Source organism: Myripristis murdjan, chromosome 2, assembly GCF_902150065.1.
Source record: "Myripristis murdjan chromosome 2, fMyrMur1.1, whole genome shotgun sequence".
NCBI classification, from domain to species: Eukaryota; Metazoa; Chordata; class Actinopteri; order Holocentriformes; family Holocentridae; genus Myripristis; species Myripristis murdjan.
The window spans coordinates 17,817,442-17,837,872 of NC_043981.1; the positions used below are offsets into that span (position 1 = coordinate 17,817,442).

At 41.2% G+C, this 20,431-nt stretch overlaps 2 protein-coding genes across 2 annotated transcripts in view; both read right to left on the reverse strand.

Annotated features, from left to right (window-relative positions):
• Positions 1-3,499: 3,499 nt before the first annotated feature.
• On the reverse strand, positions 3,500-6,577 carry dph3 (diphthamide biosynthesis 3). Its single transcript, XM_030070480.1, has 3 exons — positions 6,368-6,577; positions 5,168-5,242; positions 3,500-4,422 (listed from the first exon to the last, which is right to left on the reverse strand). Exons 1-3 carry the CDS (start codon positions 6,473-6,475, stop codon positions 4,351-4,353), a joined length of 255 nt encoding a protein of 84 aa, XP_029926340.1. The 5' UTR covers positions 6,476-6,577; the 3' UTR covers positions 3,500-4,350.
• Positions 6,578-8,053: 1,476 nt separating this feature from the next.
• Positions 8,054-20,431, reverse strand: part of LOC115369704 (NLR family CARD domain-containing protein 3-like) — a 32,179-nt gene continuing 19,801 nt past the window's right edge. Inside the window, exons 7-10 of the mRNA XM_030066377.1 lie at positions 17,912-18,024; positions 15,217-15,373; positions 10,114-10,156; positions 8,054-9,307 (exon numbers count right to left, since the gene is read on the reverse strand). Of these exons, the coding sequence (XP_029922237.1) occupies positions 8,760-9,307; positions 10,114-10,156; positions 15,217-15,373; positions 17,912-18,024 (861 nt within the window). The 3' untranslated portion in view covers positions 8,054-8,759. The remainder of the gene's footprint in view (positions 9,308-10,113; positions 10,157-15,216; positions 15,374-17,911; positions 18,025-20,431) is intronic.

Consider the following 20,431-nt stretch of genomic DNA (forward strand, 5'->3'; position numbering starts at 1 on the left):
TCTCTCACACACACACACACACACACACACTTACTTTCGAATTCAAATGTGAAGCACTGTCACTCACTGACAGCACAGGCAGAGGCACAATTTACAATTTGCATTCATAACACACACACACACACACACACACACACACTCATACACATTCATACACTCATACACTCACTCACACACTTCCCCTGTCCCTTTAAGTGTTTGAATCGTGTATTTATGTGTGTGTGAGTGTGTGTGTGAGTGTGAGTGTGTGTTCTGCACTGAAGCTCTAATGTATTCATGCTGGATATGATGAATATCCAGAAGACTGACACACACACACACACACACACACACACACACACACACACACACATTAACAGTGTAAATACAGATTTTATGTGGCTGCAAATTTTACTGTTTAAGAGCAAACTAATAAGAAATTGTTCACAAAAGAATTAAAGAATTATCAAAGCGTCTGAAATATGCACACACAAAATAGACATTTTCAGAGCAGCAGACTGAATATAATCTAATATTAATATCTTTATCTAATATAATATCTAATATTAATACACAATTAACTGGAAATATGAAAAATACAAGCCTGACAGTGCTAATGTGTCAGATTTTCAGTTATTTCATTGTATTTATTTCTTGCTTTTTATTATTATTGCTTTTATTCTTGTAGTTGAAGTATTAATTAAACTTTTATTTATTTATATTATTTTTTTCTATTTTTTTTCTACTGACTTTTTCTTTTATCTCTGTTTCCATCTTTATTTTTCAGCATCCTTCTGTTTCCCTCTCTGTTTTCGATTTCTTGTTTTCCTGTTTTTAATTCTAATCTTCGTGTTTCCCTCTTGTTTGGCTTTCTGTTATTTTGCTTTCTGATCATTATCATTATTATCATCATTATTAGTAGTAATAGTAGTAGTGGCAGTAGTCGCTGTAGTAGTTGTATTAAAGCACGTTGTAAACTCTGTTTTAAAGGTGCAACATGAATTATGAATTATGTATTTCCTGTTGAAACAGGAAGTTTGAGTGGGACACGGTCACTCCCAAGTGCAAACCAGTTTGGAAGAGAAACACACTTTTATTTTGAAGGGACGAGGTGGATGAGAGAGGATGCTTAAAGATTTCTGAAGGTTTTATCGATTTAAATTTTAATTGACAGCCACCAGTGCAGGATGATGTCACTGTCTGAGCTGCTCTGAGGTCACGTGAGGTCATTTCATAGGGACTTTAAGATACTTTTGTTTGTTTTTCTTTTGTCACGTAAGCCTGATGAAAGAGTTTCGGCTAAAACAATCTGACTTTTCGGTCCGAATAAAGACTTTTCAAGATCATCCGCTGGTCTGAAAGATCATCAAGAGCATCACTTGGCTTTGACTGGAAAGCTGAGACTCTTGTGGATTCAGTGAGCCACATTTGATGATGATGATGATGATGATGATGATGATGATGATGATGATGATGATGATGTCAGCCCCCATAGTAGCTTGACCTCACTGTATAAAATGACCTAGTGACCTCGAGGATGATCTCAGCCTCATAAAACTTTACAGACACAAACTAGAGGAGGATTCAAAACAAAAGGACTGGACTTTTTTTTTCAGCTCTGACTTCAGGAACGTTCCCTCGCAGCAGAAGAGGAACCTCGAGTGACGTTCTCGACGGTGCAAAACAGAAGAAAAAACTCCTTGAAGGTTTGGAGTTCAGCGGGAAGTTCCTGTCCAGAAAGTCCCAGAAGTCAAACTGAAGCCACACGGCCGTTTCTCTCAGACACAGAGGGGGGAAAAACGGCCATGAGGGATTTAGCAAGAAAAGACCCCAGAATTTTGCAAGAATTTATGCAAATTTACAAGAAAATTACCTGGAAATTACCTTAAAAAGGAAATAAATGAAAAGTAAAGTAACAAAGAAGAAAATTATCCAAAAAAAGACAAAAAAAAAAAAAATTAGAAATGTCCAGAAAATTATAATTATTATAATTATGTATTTAAAATGATTTTCCAGGGTTCTTTCTTTAGTATTATTATTGTTATTGTTATTATTATTATTATTATTATTATTAATATTATGGGTGATTTTCAGGTCATTTTATTTTATTTTATTTTATTTTATTTTATTTTAAATTTTCAATACTTTTTGTGGTTGCTTAATCTCATGTGCTTTCCTCTCTTTTCTGCAAATTTTGGCTCATTTTCTTGTAACTTTTGATTCATTTCTGGATCATTTTGGCTCATGATGCTCATGTTGACAGGAAAATGGCCTGGAAATGAGCTGAGAAAGAAAAGAAAAAGACGAAAACATGAAGAATGAAGAAAATTATTCTCCCCGCCCAAGAAAGGCAAAATGACAAAATTCCACATTAAAAAATTAAAAAGAAAAAATGGATTTTGTTCAGAGGTTGAAGTTAAACCTTTCAAAATAAAGTGCGCCCCACCCACAGGCTCCTGGGTTTCAAACACATTACAACTTAGAACAGCTCGGAAATTTAACTTTTTTCAAAATAATAAGCGACATTACAGTCTCAGCTGTCACCAACAGAGTCTGGTGTGTCCCCAGATTGTGTGTGTGTGAGTGTGTGTGTGTACCCCTCTCCCTCCCCAAACACAGCTGCAGTGTGTTTCCAGTCTCCTCATATGTTTGTGAATCAGTCGTCGTCTCACATGGCGAACAAGCCACTTCCTTTCCAAAAAACTCAGTGACTCAATGCAGAAAAAAAAAATAAAGTCTGTTTTTCAATTAAACACAGGAGAAAGAAAAAAAAAAAGGTATTTGTCTTTTGCATGACTCACGATCACAGGCAAACACAATCTGAAACCACAAAACCAGGAGAGAGAAAATGTGGAATTTATCATTACTGAAGAGTAAAACTTATAATAATTATAATTAGAAAAAAAAAATTAAGCACTAGAGCCTCAATTTGCAATATGAAGTTTGATCCAAACAGTGACTTAAAAGGGACAAAACCGGAATTATTGCATATGAAGTGCAGAGGAAACACAAAATTATGATTTTCTGTTATCCAATCATGATGGTACACTTTAAAAAAAAAAAAAGAAAAAAAAAAGAAAAGAAAAGAAAAATAAATAAATAAAAATCAGGAAAATTGATTGTCAACAGGAAATGGAGGAAAATGTCCACTGATTGCATTTGCATGTGAAAAAAAAAATACCATCTTTCAACCAAACTAATCCATTATTAATAGAAATCCCTCTCTTTCCCTCCAGTGTGCAGCGTCCTGCTGGCCCACTGCGCCCTCTACAGGTCAAACCCTGCAATTACAACTCCAGCAAACAAGGGCAGCATTTTGCTCAGTGTGTTTTATTATTGTTAATCTTTTTCCACCATAAAATAAGCACAAGTGTTCACAAAAAAAGAGATAAAATATAATTTAAAATACTATAATTTAGAGCTATTTACAGATGTTGTGCGCACAGTGTTCTCGGAGGAAACCACGCTGTCAAGAGCAGAAGTCTCAGGTGCACAGCAGAGGATCAGAGGTTCAAACTGATTTTTTTTTAAATCAATTTGGAGTAAAGATCTTGGTCTCGTTTGAAAGCAGACGAACTAAGGAAGGAACAGATCTAAGGCATGTCACGCTCGGTTGTCGACAGGCCGGCTAAATATCACTGCAAAGCCCGGCTCAGTTTTGGCGAAAGGAAAAAACGAGCATGACTGTTTTCAGCGAGGTCACCATGTCAAATGACCTCTAGTGACCTCTGGGATAATCGCAGCCTCATGAAACTTTACAGACACAGACTAGAGAGCGAGACCGTTTGGAGGAGGTCTGGTTTTCCAGGTAGACTGGCAGTAAAGGCGGGCTTCTGACACATTTCCACAAGGGAACGCCCGAAATCCAATCACTGAAAAATGCAATTCTGACAGAAATCTGCAAAAGTCACCAAATCAAAGCATGAAGGTCTTGGTGTCCTAATGTGGGATGTTTAGGGGATTTCTGACCATTTTTACTCATTCTCATATGGTCAAAAATGCTTAAATTTTGCACCCGATCTGTCTAAGGACTAGAATCGCAATAAATCATGATTTGCAATAGTACAAATCAAATCAGGCAGAGTATCGTGACAGTATCGGCTCAGGAGATAAGCAGATCGTCCCAGCCCTGAAAGACTCTGCAGAGTGAGTGTGTCTCTGCTTTCATGTGATTTTCATGCTTTAACTTCAGCTCAGGGTTTCCGTGCTCCTCCTCTGCAGGTTAGTAATAAAATCTACGGCTCGCTGCAGGGCGGCGCGTCCCGGGTGAACCGCTCGTCCGCCCGCGTGAGGCAACGTCTGGAAAGGTGAACTCTCTCTGGAGGCGGCGCCGCGGAGACGCCGGGGGGAGGGGCTCCGGTGAAGTCTCCGTCACGACTGAGCCAGCTCCAGTTTGCTCTCGGCCGGCGGCGCCTCGATCGTTTCCCCGCACATGAACTCGTCCTGCAGACACACAGAGCGTCAGTCAGACGGCAGCGCAAACTCGGACCAATTCAAAATCTTTTTTTTTTTTTTTTTTTTTTTTTTTTTAAAAAAAGACATAATTCCTTATATTATTGTCTTACGACTCTCTGCCTGCTGTTACTGCTTTTTCTCAATTTTTAGTATCAGAAATATTTTGCTGATTGCTGTGGAGAAACTGGGTCAGCTGCAGTCGCTCAGATTCTCCAGAACTAAATTGTAAGAAACAGAAAAAGAAATAAGAAAAATAAAAATGTGCGTCTTACAAATTTGTAAAGAACTATGTGCATTATGTGTAAAGTATATGCATTATGTATGCGCTTTATTTTATATGGCACCTCGCATATAAATGCTTTTTTTTTTTCAAATTTTCATGACTTTTTTGGTTGCTTAATTTCTGATCATTTCCATTTATTCATTTATTTATTTATTTATTTTTGGGTCATTTTAACTTTTGAGTCCTTACTTGTTCACTTGCTCAGTGCCTGTCTTTTCCCTTTTTTTTTTTTTTTTTTTTTAAAGAAATCAAATGAGCCTGCTCACGTTTCATGCACCTGGGATCACATCAACATTTTAAAATTCACTTCTTTTTTGCAGGATTAAATTTTATTCACATTTTTCTGGCAGCGCTGCCTGGTGAACTCAATCCCGGCATATTTCTGGATATGAATAATCGTGTTTTTGAATAAATGTGCTGCACCTGAGGGCAGGGGATGCGCTCACTGACCTTATCGTAGATGACTTTAACAATCAGGGAGCAGCTGGGGCAGGTGGCCACTTCCTCTCCATTCTCCAGGTCCTCCTGCACCAACAGCACAACCACACAGCAACACGTTACTCACTAATTACATGAAAATATGAGAAAAATATGAAGGGAAGAAAAGTGTGATACCCATCATAACTTACAAGAGCCCATATAAGAGCTTAAAGTCACTTGTATAGTAGAATTAGGAGCAATAAAAATCCTCCAGTGTTAAATTTTATAATAAGAAACACAGAAAAGTAAGGAAACCTGTGTCATACAAGTTTTAACCATAAAGCTCATATAACTTTAACTATCTGAGACAAACTGCAAGTCATTACACAAACACTTTTGTCCACAATCAGCAACAGGAGGAAGCCATGTCTGAATGAATTATGCCAGCCAGATAATGCTGCACAACCGTGATGTAACAGAGCAAAATAAAACAATAAAAAAAATCTATTAAATATATTAAATTAAAAATCAGTTTTCCTCATTAGGACCGCAACCACAAAGGTGAGTTAATCCATCCGTGCCCTCGGGATGGCATTAACTCTGTGATTCCTCCATATTACATCACTACTTGAGCTTTGAACACGTGACGCCAGACTTCATTCAAAAAAAGTGATTTTGTTAAAGCGTCCCTGCTATTTGGAAAAGACGCAAAGCTCTTAAAACTTTACTCAATGCTTTTATGAAACATCGGGGTTTACTCTTTAATTCGGCATACATGCAATACACCACCCTGCATTTATTTTTATATAAAAAACGACTAATGTGTTCCTCTTCAACGAGTCAAGTCCGCCGGATGACGAGCACTTAACCCACATTTTCTTGAAATAAAGTGCCATTAAAGGAATAACATAGGCGCCGAATGTACCAGAAGACTTTAAATAATCATAAATGGTTAATTAATATCTTGACATGTGTGTAATCTTGCCGAAAACACCAAGATGTAAATATGACATTTTTTTTTTTTTAGTGCGACGTTCGTCTAGGGCATTAAAGAGCGGATGGGGCTTATTTATTATGCTAAATAGAACGACATTTAGTCTAATAATCACCTACATCACCTTAATTAGTAGATCTGTAGTATTGTGTTGTTAAAAGAGGCAGTTTAATGGGTTTAAGCAGGTTTATCCTCCACTAAATGGCAGCTAACTGTGCTCACCGTCTCTTTCTCACCTTGGTGATGGCGAACCTGTCGCCGCAGGGACACGGGAAGTAAAACGTCTCGGTGTCCTCGTCGTACTCGAAGTCCTCGATCTCGATTTCGTCGTGAAAAACTGACATTTTGCCCGAAAAACAAACCCTGAGACCCGGGTGCAGATACAGCCCGACGAGTGTCACATTTGCCAGCGTGTGTTTGTCGCGGGCGTATGACGTCAGGGCAAAGCTGCTGCCGCTAGAGGGCGCTGAAGGCATTGGAATAAAATAAAAGAAAAAATTATACATAATAACACATACATAAATAATTTAAAACATTACAGTGTTAAAATTCAATATAAAAATGTAAAATAAAATAAAAAAGATAAATCAAACATTCATGGTTAACTTATGGATTCCATATGATAAAAATCACCGATATATGTAGAAATGCAGAATTAAAACGCTCAACCACAGCTTCATTCTTTTTAAGTGACTTTAAAGAATATATGAAGATGATCAAAATTATAAACAATCAAACAGTAATAAAACTGTCAAACTGTCCTGTGAACTCTTTAAAGAGGAATAACTAACTAACCAACTCACTAACTTTTTTATCCAATGAGGTTTTTTATTAGAATATTATTTTTTTATTATTATTATTATAATTCACATGCCTTTTTCTTCGTACAGCATTATGTCGAGTGCATGTGTGAGATGTTTGCATTTCAATGAGTTTTCCATAAGGTTTTATACACTAGGCAAAAAAAAAGTTCTGCACCGCTTTTTCAGTCTATAATTTCTTCCCTTTATTTATACCCAATAGTGTTGTATCCTATACCGCTGTAAAGCCTGATTTGTCCTCTTTCCAATGAGATACAAGGATCCTGCATTTCTGGAATGAGTGACACCGGTAATTGTATGGGAAGCGACCTTTTTTTTTTTTTTTTTTTTTTTTAGAAAATCCCCTCCAATATTTTTTCAGTTGATCATTTCTCCCATTAAACAATACCGATTGGTGTTGTCTTTTATACCGTTAGAAAGCCTGATTAGTCCCCTTTTCAATGAGAAATAAGTTGTAAGGATTGTCAATTGATTGGTATGACCAACATGGCTAAACATGTCCCCTCCCCCACTTTTTGAGGGGAGCAAAATCCCATTCAATGTGTTTTCGCTTCCCACACAATTACCGGTATCACTCATTCCAGAAATGCAGGATCCTTACAAGTTGTATCTCACTGGAAAGAGAATGAATCAGGCTTTACAACAGTATAAGATACAACACTATTGGGTATAAATAAAGGGGAGAAATTATAGACTGAAAAAGCAGTGCAGAACTTTTTTGCCTAGTATATTTTAAAAAAACAAAACAAAACAAAAAAAACACGAAAAAACAACAATTTTCTTCAAGCTATTTTCTTGAGTGGATGATGGTGTGTGTGTGTGTGTGTGTGTGTGTGTGTGTGTGTGTGTGTTGCTGCATGGATGTGGCTCCTGTCTGAAGGTCGGCAGTCCGGCTCTGTCTCCCTGCTGTCCTCAGTCCAGCTCCCCCTGCTGGCCCTGCTCACTCCTGCACCTTCCACGCCCATTAGCTCTGCTGCATTCATGCATTAATGCACTTTATTAATAATGTCCACACACACACACCCAGCGTCTTCAGTTTTAGGAAACCTGTGTAACACCTGGCCAGGGGCTGCAGGTGAGAAAAGCCTCGGACACATTTACAGTCATGTGTTTATTAATGTGCACTGTCCAAAATGAAATACAAATCTGTTGAAAGTAAAACATCAGGTATAGACCGTTAAACATCTTAATGTGACTTGGAGATCAACAGGTGAAGGGAGGGGCACAAGAGGAGAGGGGCTCAAGTCACAGAAATTACAGATGAACAAATTATTTTCTGACTGATGAGAATGAAATAGACATTATAATGAAATAGAGATTAGTGGGTAGGATTCAATAAGTTTTTACTTCTTCCTACTCCTTTTCGAGCATGTCAGTGATGATAGATGCATCTTATATTATTTCATTTTTCTTCATTTTACTTTAATTTTGGACCTTTGTTTTCTTATTTAACTTTATGTAGTATTGATTATTATTATTTTGTATTTGTTTGATTGACTGCTGTTGATGTAGGAAATAAAGATCTCAATCAAGCAATTAAACGTCTGTGTTTATTGACTAGAAATACAAAAAAAAAAAAAAATCAATCAGTGGAGGAGGAGGTTTAAATGACACTTTTGCACAACATTAAGATTTGAATATACAAACGTTATAATGACGTATTATATTTACGCGCCTGTCCAATCAATCAATTAACAATTATCCAACAAGATGCCTGATACAATAAAATTAAAATAATAATAATAATAATAATAATAATAATAATCAACTATAAACCACAAATCAGACAAACATGTTCTCAACACTTTCAGGTCAGAGTTTGTTTCTGAGAAACTGGCAGCTCCACCTCAATAGAACCAGAATACCACAAATGAAACCCAGGGTGGAGTGGCTCAGTGAAGGTGGAGCTGAAGGTGTGCAGGAGTCTCAGTCCGTCAGAAGAGACTCTGTAGAAGGACAGAGTCCCAGCAGAGCAGTCCAGATACACTGCTACTCTGTGAGATCCACGGGGACGGACAGAGATGTCAGTGGACTTCCTGTTGTGTTTGGCAGAGTAGCTGTGATCAGAGCACTCCAGACTCCAGGACTGTTCATTGTTTCCAAGCTCAGAGTCATCACCACTTCTTGTGATTCCTCTGTAAGTCACTGCTATATAAACCCCTCCTCTCCACTGGACCTCCCAGTAACATCGCCCAGTCAGACCTTCTCTACACAGAACCTGAGGCTCCCAGTCAAATCTGTCTGGATGATCAGGATACGGCTGCTCCTCGCTCACCCTCTTCACCTTCCTGTTGTCCTCAGACAGACGGAGGTATCTGTACGCTGTGTTTGGATCCAGTGTGAGATCACAGGCATCTGATGGGGAGAAGACACACAACACACCTCAGAAAGCCTCATTCACTCACACTCTCTTGGCTCTCATAAGGTTATTATAGTTCTGCATTTTTCATTAGTTTTTATTTTTAATGTCATTTTACACTTTGTGTTTTCAGTTTGAGTTTGGTTTGAATTCATTTTTAAAGAGGATTTGCTTGTTTAGTTTATTGTTTTTAATGGTCATTTTTTGTTGAGTTTGTAAGGCAGATTTCATATCCACCCAAAATACCAGAGAAAAACAGAGAAAAACAAATACATATCAACAATTAAACAAATGAAACCTTTTTTCTCCTTTTTCTCCTTCAGTTTTTTTTCCTCTTATATCTCCCTCTCTTTTTCTCTACCACCTGCCTGCCCCCCACCCTCATCATACACCCCCCCCTTACACACACACACACACACACACACACCAAAAGTAAACTACAATTGATTTGCTTTCTTAATTTTTTTTCTTCTTCTTTTCTGTGTTGTTTTGTTTGAGTTCCTGTCTGGTTCTTTCTTTCTTTCCACATCTGTTCAGTCCTGTCTTCTCCTTTTCTAATTTGTTTTCTAATGTTGTCACTCTCTGCACTCGACTTGTTCACCTTTCTTTCACTAATAAAGGAAAAAAAATACCAGGCTTATGTATGAGATAAATCGACAGAGGAAAACTCATTTTCTCTGTAATTTTAAAGTTGTTTTTTTGTCATTGTAGCTTTGATTGGACACAGTAGTGTGTGTGTGTGTGTGTGTGTGTGTGTGTGTGTGTGTGTGTGTGTGTGTGCTCATACTGTCTCAGTACTCACATTCTCTCAGGCTGCCAGCTGGAATCCAGTCTTCTACATGTTCCAGCCTGTAGGGATGAACACAAAACCATCATCCTCTTCATCGTCATCGTCATCATCATCATCATCATCATCATCACCTGCAGGTCACATGACCCCAACACACTGTGGCTGCTCTGATTGGCTGATCTCTCTCTGTCTGTCTGTCCAGTCCTGAGGCCACTGAGCACTTTGGACATTTCCCAGGAAATGCTGCCTGCACTGACTCCACCCCTCTAGGACTGACTCCACCCCTCTAGGACTGACTCCACCCCTCTAGGACTGACTCCACCCCTCTACTGACCTCAGAGGACTGACTCCACCCCTCTACTGACCTCAGAGGACTGACTCCACCCCTCTAGGACTGACTCCACCCCTCTAGGACTGACTCCACCCCTCTACTGACCTCAGAGGACTGACTCCACCCCTCTACTGACCTGAGAGGACTGACTCCACCCCTCTACTGACCTGAGAGGACTGACTCCACCCCTCTACTGACCTGAGAGGACTGACTCCACCCCTCTAGGACTGACTCCACCTCTCTACTGACCTCAGAGGACTGACTCCACCCCTCTAGGACTGACTCCACCCCTCTACTGACCTGAGAGGACTGACTCCACCCCTCTACTGACCTGAGAGGACTGACTCCACCCCTCTACTGACCTCAGAGGACTGACTCCACCCCTCTAGGACTGACTCCACCTCTCTACTGACCTCAGAGGACTGACTCCACCCCTCTACTGACTTCACAGAACTGACTCCACCCCTCTAGGACTGACTCCACCCCTCTACTGACCTCAGAGGACTGACTCCACCCCTCTAGGACTGACTCCACCTCTCTACTGACCTCAGAGGACTGACTCCACCCCTCTACTGACCTCACAGGACTGACTCCACCCCTCTAGGACCGACTCCACCCCTCTACTGACCTCAGAGGACCGACTCCACCCCTCTGCTGACCTCAGAGGACTGACTCCACCCCTCTACTGACCTCAGAGGACTGACCCCACCCCTCTGCTGACCTCAGAGGACTGACCCCACCCCTCTACTGACCTCAGAGGACTGACTCCACCCCTCTACTGACCTCACAGGACTGACTCCACCCCTCTAGGACCGACTCCACCCCTCTACTGACCTCAGAGGACCGACTCCACCCCTCTGCTGACCTCAGAGGACTGACTCCACCCCTCTACTGACCTCAGAGGACTGACTCCACCCCTCTACTGACCTCAGAGGACTGACTCCACCCCTCTACTGACCTCACAGGACTGACTCCACCCCTCTAGGACCGACTCCACCCCTCTACTGACCTCAGAGGACCGACTCCACCCCTCTGCTGACCTCAGAGGACTGACCCCACCCCTCTACTGACCTCAGAGGACTGACTCCACCCCTCTACTGACTTCAGAGGACTGACTCCACCCCCCTACTGACCTGAGAGTCTTCAGGCTGCAGTGTGGACTCTCCACCAGAGCAGACAGCAGCTTCACTCCTGAATCCTGCAGACAGTTGTCACTCAGGTCCAGCTCTGTCAGATGGGGGTTGGACTTTAGAGCCGAGGCCAGAGAAGCACAGCAGCTCCTTGTCAAGCTGCAGTCCCTCAGTCTGAATGAAGAATAAAAAATAAACTATAAGACAAGAGGAGAGCAGCTCTCTGTCAGGCCTCCCTCACAGAGCTGCGTCTGATTGGCTGCTTGTCTCTGAAGAGCAGCAGCCTGACAGGTGGAGCTCAAACCACTTCCTGTCTTTTAGGAATGGAAAGAGTCTTGTGCTGCATCTTCATGCAAGCATGGACTCAACATTTTCCTCCAATCAGGGCGCTGCATAACAGAGTCAACACTGGTCAAAGGGGATTCAAACTTCCTGTCAGTCTTTCTGTTTCCATAATTCCACATTTGAAGCGTCTCTCCTCAGTGAACTGGCTCCTTGAGCTCTGAGAGCTTTTTCTACTTCAGTGTCTAGTTATTATTATGGATTTGACATGTTTTCCAGCAGCCTGCTCACACTGATACAGCTATTCATTTTGTAAGAAAGTGAAAATACTAAACAATAATAGGCTAATTACTCCTAATTAAATGAATATGTTGTTATTTGAGAGTCTGGTCCCCACAGTGTCTGCCTAAAAAAACTCTGGTTTTTGGACAAATGGAGTTGATGAGGCCTGATGTGTTTGATTTTCTTCCTCACATCACAGCAGAGATCTGGAGCCGACAGCTCACCAGGGGCCTCGTGTGCAAAGCGTGTGAACGCACGAAAACGTGGCGTACACCCTTTTCCACGGCAAAGTTCAGATGCATGAAGAGTGAAATGACTGGAAATGTGCGTTTCCTCACACCAACTTCATGGCTGGTGTGCACACGTTTCTACAGCTATGGATCCTCAGGCAACACTGACAGGTGATGCTGGGAAACTGTTGATAATGTGAAAACAATTAGTCCCAGACACATGAACCATTAAAACTGATGAACAGTTAACACACATAGTGGATATAAAAGCATGTGCAAAGTGATGAAAATACCCTCAACAACAATGGCTGCTTTAGCAGTACGCTATTAGAAGACACTGTCGGTTTTCCTAATGTAATCAGAGCTACTGACTGCACACACACACACACACACACACACACACACACACACACACACACACACACATTGCTATAAAAGTGCCATCACAGGTAAATCTGTTTATGTCAGCAGGAAGCATTTTCAGTCGATCAATGTACAGATCATATGTGATGTGCAAATTCAACTAACCAACACTGTGGTGAGGTGGCCTGGTTCAACGCACGACTCATACATTCTGAGGGAGCAGACGACAAACTGGCTTCTTGGTGAGTAAATAATTTATTTGTTTAATTGTCCTAATATTAAGCCCCCTCATGTGCATTGAGCATGTGCACCCCCAGATATGATCGTGTCTTCACAGCATCAGTACCAGTCTGAGCTTCAAGTGAGTGACTTGCTGTTGTTTGCTGGTTAAACTAAACTTCAGAGCTTCCTGACCGGCCCCTGATTGTCTCTGTGTGTAAAGCACTCATGTCAAGAAACCCGTGTGTCGGACGCCCCGGTGGCTCACCAGCTAAGAGCACGCACCACCATGCAGTAGCGGAGGAGTAGGAACATGGAAGGGCACAAGGCAGTAATTTCGCCTCAGGCGCCAACATAGGCAGAGCCACCACCGGGCCACCGTGCACCAGGGCTCAGTCCTGATCACAGCGACCGGGGTTCGAATCCGACCTCAGGCCCTTTGCTGCACGTCATCCCCTCTCTCTTCCCTGTCTATCTCTACTGTGACTATCAAATAAAGCAGAAATGCCAAAAAATAAAATAAAATAATAGCCCATGCGTAAAGTGTAAAATGTCTTAGGGCCCACTCACACTGGCAAGTTTGTTCTGTGCCCGAGCACGTTTGCCCCTAAAATCTGGATTATTTGACCAGTGTGATGCTCCGTTCCGTGCTTGACTACAGTTCACTTCCCCCGCTCTGGCACGGTTGGAAGGGGTGTGCTTCAGCACGGTACGGGCACATCATGCACGGTCATGCACGCAGGGCGCGGACGTAAATCATGCAACTTTCCTCCTGCCTCTGCAAAACTGTTTAATGCCCGCAGTGATTACCGGTGAATGGACGCGTTGAGCAATCAATAATCAGCCATGTTGTCTGTGTCGCTGTCCGTTGTGCTGCTGCAACCGCGCGTAAACAAAAGTCGGTTTATAATGTAAGTACAGCAGTCTGTGTGCGCGGGGATGGCCGCGCACCGTGGGGTGCTGCGGCCATCCAGTCACATCTGGTCTGCCGGATCTGACAGGTGCTGCTCCGGCTGTCAGTTGGACCTTTCTGAAGAAGGAAGTTACCTCTGAAACTGTCAAGGTTAATCAACATCCCATGTCTGATTAAAAGGAACAAAAACCTCTTTTAGTTAAAAGGAAGACATGATGAAAGTATTTGAACTATATTGATTTATAATGATGTCGGACCATGCCTGTTGTCGTATTTCAACGCGATGACGAGCGCAGGCCAGCCGGGGACTGGGGAGGGGGGATTTTTTTGCTTTAGCACGATACGGAGCAAACTTGCCAGTGTGAGTGGGCCCTTAATCAGCCTCACCTTTTCCCCACTGCATTCATTTACAACAACAGTGTGTGATCCGTGTAAGTGGTGTATAAAATTAACAAGCAATTAATGAATGCACATCTTACCCAGGAGGCCATTCGGCCCGGCAACGTTTGATTTCAACCAGGCAAGGACACAGAATTCACTTATTAACCGATGCATTTAATTCAGCGTGTGTGTGCCTCTCTGACCACACAGCACTGACAGCCTCACACACACTCTCCCGCTCACTCCTCTTGTGTTTCGTGTTTTGTACCAAACAGGACATTTTTGTGCGCTTCCACTTCAGTGAGGAGCGTCTCTAATTCACATTCCGTGAAATTTCTCTTTTTCCCGTCTTATTCATGTTGAGGTTGTAGTTTTCTGATCATGCAGAGGGGAATCTCAGGTGCCAGGCTCATTTAAATATGATTTGCATATTTAAATGGGGGCATGAATAGGGAGGGGTCAGGTACTCCTACATGTGCGCTCAGTTCCACGTTGATTCAGATGTTCAAAGGAAATGTGCTTGGATTCATGTGTACGCACAGATTCATACATCTGGATGTTTTTGTGCGTACGAGATTTTCTGAATTTAAGAGTGCACAATTTTTCAGCAGGAAATCCACACAAGTCTTTGTACACGAGGCCCCAGCTCTTTTTGACAGAAGTCATGTGACTCTTGACAGAAACCGAGTTTCAAACACACAAAAACACTGCAACATAAATTAAGAATAAGGCTCTCTCTCTCTCTCTCTCTCTCTCTCTCTGTTGTTAGTTACTTGTCAAACCTCACAAAACACGCATGCATCCATGATACTGAACCTGACTAAACATCCTCACAAAAACTAGAATAACCAGCAGCCCCGACTTTAAAAAAGCACAACATATACTTCACAGTCTTATAGACATTTAGTGCTACTATATGATTCAAACAATATCCATATATTTATGTCATCATTAAAAAGTGCAGTCTGACCTGAGAGTCTCCAGTCTGCAGTTTGGACTCTCCAGTCCAGCAGACAGCAGCTTCACTCCTGAATCCTGCAGCTCGTTCTCACTCAGGTCCAGCTCTGTCAGATGGGGGTTGGACTTCAGAGCCGAGGCCAGAGAAGCACAGCTGCTCCCTGACAAGCTGCAGCCACTCAGTCTGAATAAAGAATAAAATATGGAGCTATAATTTCCAGATCACAAGATGTTCCAGATCAGAATGAATTAATATCAACTGAGAGCGATTTGTATGTTCAAAAAAACAAAGGCAAGAACAAATGTAAAACAAAGATGTGTAACAGTAACAGGTGTAAATTTATGGAATAATTTAGAAATGGAAATGAAATTATGTAATGCACTTAATAGATTTAAAATGCTATTTAAAAACATTATTAGTAAATATAAAACAAAATTATGAACACTGGTGTATTTATGAACTGCCTTGGGACTCTTTGTATGTATAAGACAGTTGTCCCTCGCTATAACACGGGTTCACCTCGCAGTTTCGTGGATTTTTTTTGGTGCAATTTTGCATGCTTTTTTTTTTTTTTTTTTTTTTTTTTTTACAGCGCATTGTGTTCTGCGTCCTGATTGGCTAAGGGACTGTAGACCATTGTCAATCAGTCTCCTCCGTGCCGCGTCTCCTGTACAGAACAGAATGCGTTCATTCTATAACACTGGACTTATTTTTCTACGAAGGTTTGAACTTTGAGAGTTTAAACAAGAGAGAAAAGTGAGAAAATGTTACTGCCTGTCTGAGAAAAGTGTATTAAGTGTGTAGTGAGGGGTTTTACAGCCTTAAAACATCGAGAATAATTGTAAAAAATAAAGCTGACTACTTCCCGGATTTCGCCTATTGCAGGTTATTTTTAGAACGTAACTCCCGCGATAAACGAGGGACTACTGTATACAGATATTTTCTTTTTGTGCCTTTCATTTACTTTATTTTATTATTTAAGTGAGGTGACAAAAGCTTAGTAATGTAAGAAGGATAGGCAAAATAAGCTAAGGCTTCAGCCTATACCTTTTCAGTCAGTGTATATTTGTATATATCATATATTTGTTTTGGTTTTCCAGTACTAAAAGGAAATGAAATATTATTTAAAATGTGTGTATAAGATATTGTCTATTTATATGTGTATTTAATTTCTGCAAGTTGAAAATGACCGAAATAAAAAAATTCACTAATTCACTAAATTTCCAGTGTTTTGGATATTTATCAGTCAGAGATTTTTCAGGATATTCAAAAAGGCAGGACAGACCATTATTATAACAATTATATTAATAATAATACTGATAATACTAATTCATATTTATATTACACCTTTATAGCAAAGTTCCAAAGTGCTTTACAAAACCATCAGAGTAAATGAAAAGATAAAGATAACACCTGAAATGAAAAGACTTCAAAATAATAAAAACACAAATAAACAGACAATGAAAGCAAGAAATGATAAAAGGCCCAAAATAATTCAAATTCAGTGCTAAATACGGTAGACGTGAAAACAGCCATAGGTACGTCTATAAATAACAAATGAATGGTTCAGTGAAAAGTCCTCAGATGCCTTCAGTCTACCATCTTCTCAGAGTAAAACTGGAGAACAAGAGCTTCTGCATCACATGACACCAGCACCCAGTCTCTTGACCAATCAGGACCAAAGTTATGAGCATTTCAAAAGACTGACCAGGTGGTGGCAGTAGAGGTGGGCCCATCAATATATTGATATAATATGGATAGTGTGATATGAGATCAGATATCATGTGGGATTTGGGATATGGTAATATCTTGTGGCATCAGTGTTGTCCTCTCCTGCTTTTAAAGGCTGCATTACAGTAAAGGGATGCAGTTTTCTCAACTTATTAGACGCTCCTCACTGCTCTGTTATTGGCCTCAGCCTGCTCGCTCATCATATCCATATTACTAATGACTGTTCAGCACTAATTTACAATTTCATCAAAGCACCAACCAGTCATCCTAACAAAATCCTCACAATATGGATATCACGGTATTCAGTCAAAAACACAGTGACAGTCGACTGTGTTCATATGGCTCAGTCTGAGGGACTAGAGACAGAAAATATCCTGAAATATACAAAATGTTCATTTGGCGTGGTCGTCTGTCAGCCTGCAGAGTTTAAACAAAGTTTTGCATGGGAAGTAGGTGAGCTGTGAAAAAGTGTGTGAAGATGATCAAAATAATAATCAATGAAAAACAAGAGGTCCTAAAGGTTTAGTTGAGGTTCAGAACAGTTACAAGACAACAGTGACCATGAGGGAAAGTGATCAGGATGGGAAAAGTTGGACATATCAACTCCATCCCATCATGCCTAATCTGTGAAAGATACCAGAATGCACTGATATGCCCACATGGGATTTTTGTCCCTGATGATTCATCAAAGAAAATATTGGAATCCTTTGTGAATCCATAGTTGGACCAAGACCTCTATGATGGTGTCCTCTATACATTCTGTGGAATTAGCACAATAAATATCAGATTCCCACAGACGGAGGCCATTTGGACCCCTGCATGTTGAAATAATGTACAATATCATCACTCAAGTTCACAGTTTTTCACTTCAACACACAAGGAATGTGTGAAAATACAGTTTGACAACAATTTGAGATGGAAGCCTGTAAAACTCCTGTTCAGCTAACAGAATATTACATGTTCACACATCATTAAAAAGTGCAGTCTGACCTGAGAGTCTTCAGTCTGCAGTTTGGACTCTCCAGTCCAGCAGACAGCAGCTCCACTCCTGAATCCTGCAGCTGGTTCTCACTCAGGTCCAGCTCTGTCAGATGGGGGTTGGACTTCAGAGCCGAGGCCAGAGAAGCACAGCAGCTCTCTGACAACCTGCAGCTCCTCAATCTGAATAAAGAATAAAATATGGAGCTATAATTTCCTGTGTTTTGGATATTTATCAGTCAGAGATTTTTCAAAATATTCAAAAAGGCAGGACAAACGATTATTATAACAATTATATTAATAATAATACTGATAATACTAATTCACATTTATATTACACCTTTATAGCAAAGTTCCAAAGTGCTTTACAAAACCATCAGAGTAAATGAAAAGATAAAGATAACACCTGAAATGAAAAGACATCAAAATATTAAAAACACAAATAAACAGACAATGAAAGCAAGAAATGATAAAAGGCCCAAAATAATTCAAATTCAGTGCTAAATACGGTAGACGTGAAAACAGCCATAGGTCCGTCCATAAATAACAAATGAATGGCTCAGTGAAAAGTCCTCAGATGCCTTCAGTCTACCATCTTCTCAGAGTAAAACTGGAGAACAAGAGCTTCTGCATCACATGACACCAGCACCCAGTCTCTTGGCCAATCAGAGCCAAAGTTATTAGCATTTCAACAGACTGACCAGGTGGTGGCAGTAGAGGAGGGCCCATCAATATATTGATATAATATGGATAGTGTGATATGAGATCAGATATCATGTGGGATTTGGGATATGGTAATATCTTGTGGCATCAGTGTTGTCCTCTCCTGCTTTTAAAGGCTGCATTACAGTAAAGGGATGCAGTTTTCTCAACTTATTAGACGCTCCTCACTGCTCTGTTATTGGCCTCAGCCTGCTCGCTCATCATATCCATATCACTAATGACTGTTCAGCACTAATTTACACTTTCATCAAAGCACCAACAGTTATCCTAACAATATCCTCACAATATGGTAATATGGTATTCAGTCAAAAACACGGTGACAGTTGACTAGGGATGGGATTTGATAAGATTTTAGCGAGTCCGATTCCATGATTGAATCTGCTTATCGATTCGATTCTTTAACGATTCTCTTATCAAATCTCACTGTGCAAGGGGAAAAAAAGTACAAATGGGTTTATTTGTATTAACTTTCTTTTATATCACTGCGTTGTTAAAATGCCACCACTCCTGTCCATCCAAATGACTTTTACACAAATACATCTGAGTGTTCAAATTATTGCAGAGCTGCCAGCTCTCACGCCTTGGCCGTGAGACTCACGCATTTGATTGGCTTCACACGCTCTCACGCCACACCTCCAATTTCTCACGCTGAAGTGCTCATCAAGAACCTTTTTTTCTTTTGACTAAAAATGGTTCTGTTTATCTGTGATCTATCTGTTGAGCTCCAGCACAGCACGGGCGTTCATGCACGAGCACATGCACGGTCACGCACGCAGCGCGAACGTGGATACAACGTAAATCACGCAACCTTCCTCCTGCCTTTGCAAAATTGTTTAATGCGCGCAGCACGATTACCTGCGAATGGCCGCGTTGCGCAATCAATAATCAGCCATGTTGTCTGTGTCATTGTCCGTTGTGCTGCTGCAACCGCATATAAACAAAAGTCGGTTTATAATGAAAGTAGCCTACGGCAGTCTGTGTGCACGGCGCATCTGTCAGATCCGGCAGACCTGATGCCGGCCGGCAACGTGACGGCACCATAAAGGCACCGGCCGGTGTGCGGCCACCCGGTCAGGTCTGGTCTGCCGGATCTGCCAGGTGCTGCTCCGGCTGTCAGTTGGATGCTTTCTGAAGGAGGAGGAAGTTACCTCCGAAACTGTCAAGGTAAATAAACATCCCATGTCTGATTAAAGGAACAAAAACGTCTTTTAGTTAAAAGGAAGACATGATGAACGTATTTGAACCATATAGACTTATGATGACGTCGGACCATGCCTGTTGGCGTATTTCAACGTGATGACGTGCACACCGGGGGCAATCGTGCTTGGGTGCGTTTGGGCTTTATGTAATGTGAGTGCAGGCCAGCAGGGGACTGGGGAGAGGGGCATTTTTGCTTTAGCAAGATACGGAGCAAATGGCCCTAATGTGAGTGGGCTGATTGCTTCTCTCTTGTGATTATTGATTGCACTTGCACCATTTTGTTACTTCTGAGTGCTATAGCCTATGCAGTGTGCGAGATAAGGGGGAGCTAAGGGGAGCACAGCTCCCCTGGTGGTGACATGAGCTCCTCTGGCTGGAAACATTGTGAAATTTTGGGGGAGCGGTGCCTGCTCGGTGCCAGCCAGCACCGCATGGTGTGCATGGCCAGCCGGTCAGGTCTGCCAGATCTGGTTGATTATTATTATCAGTTGATTATTGATTGTGCTATGCCGCAATTCTATGCCGCGATTTGCAGTTAATCGTGCTGCGTGCATTAAACAAGCAGGAGGACGGCATGATTTACGTCATATCCACGTTCGCGCGCTGCGT

What these genes read in the sequence shown, in the direction of transcription:
- dph3 (XM_030070480.1), bottom strand. Translation starts at nt 6,475, where the DNA reads ATGTCAGTTTTTCACGACGAAATCGAGATCGAGGACTTCGAGTACGAC. An exon ending in ACAGGTTCGCCATCACCAAG is followed by an intron (nt 5,243 to 6,367) that starts GTGAGAAAGAGA and finishes CTGTTGGTGCAG; the next exon opens with GAGGACCTGGAGAATGGAGA. An exon ending in TTAAAGTCATCTACGATAAG is followed by an intron (nt 4,423 to 5,167) that starts GTCAGTGAGCGC and finishes GTGTGTCTGCAG; the next exon opens with GACGAGTTCATGTGCGGGGA.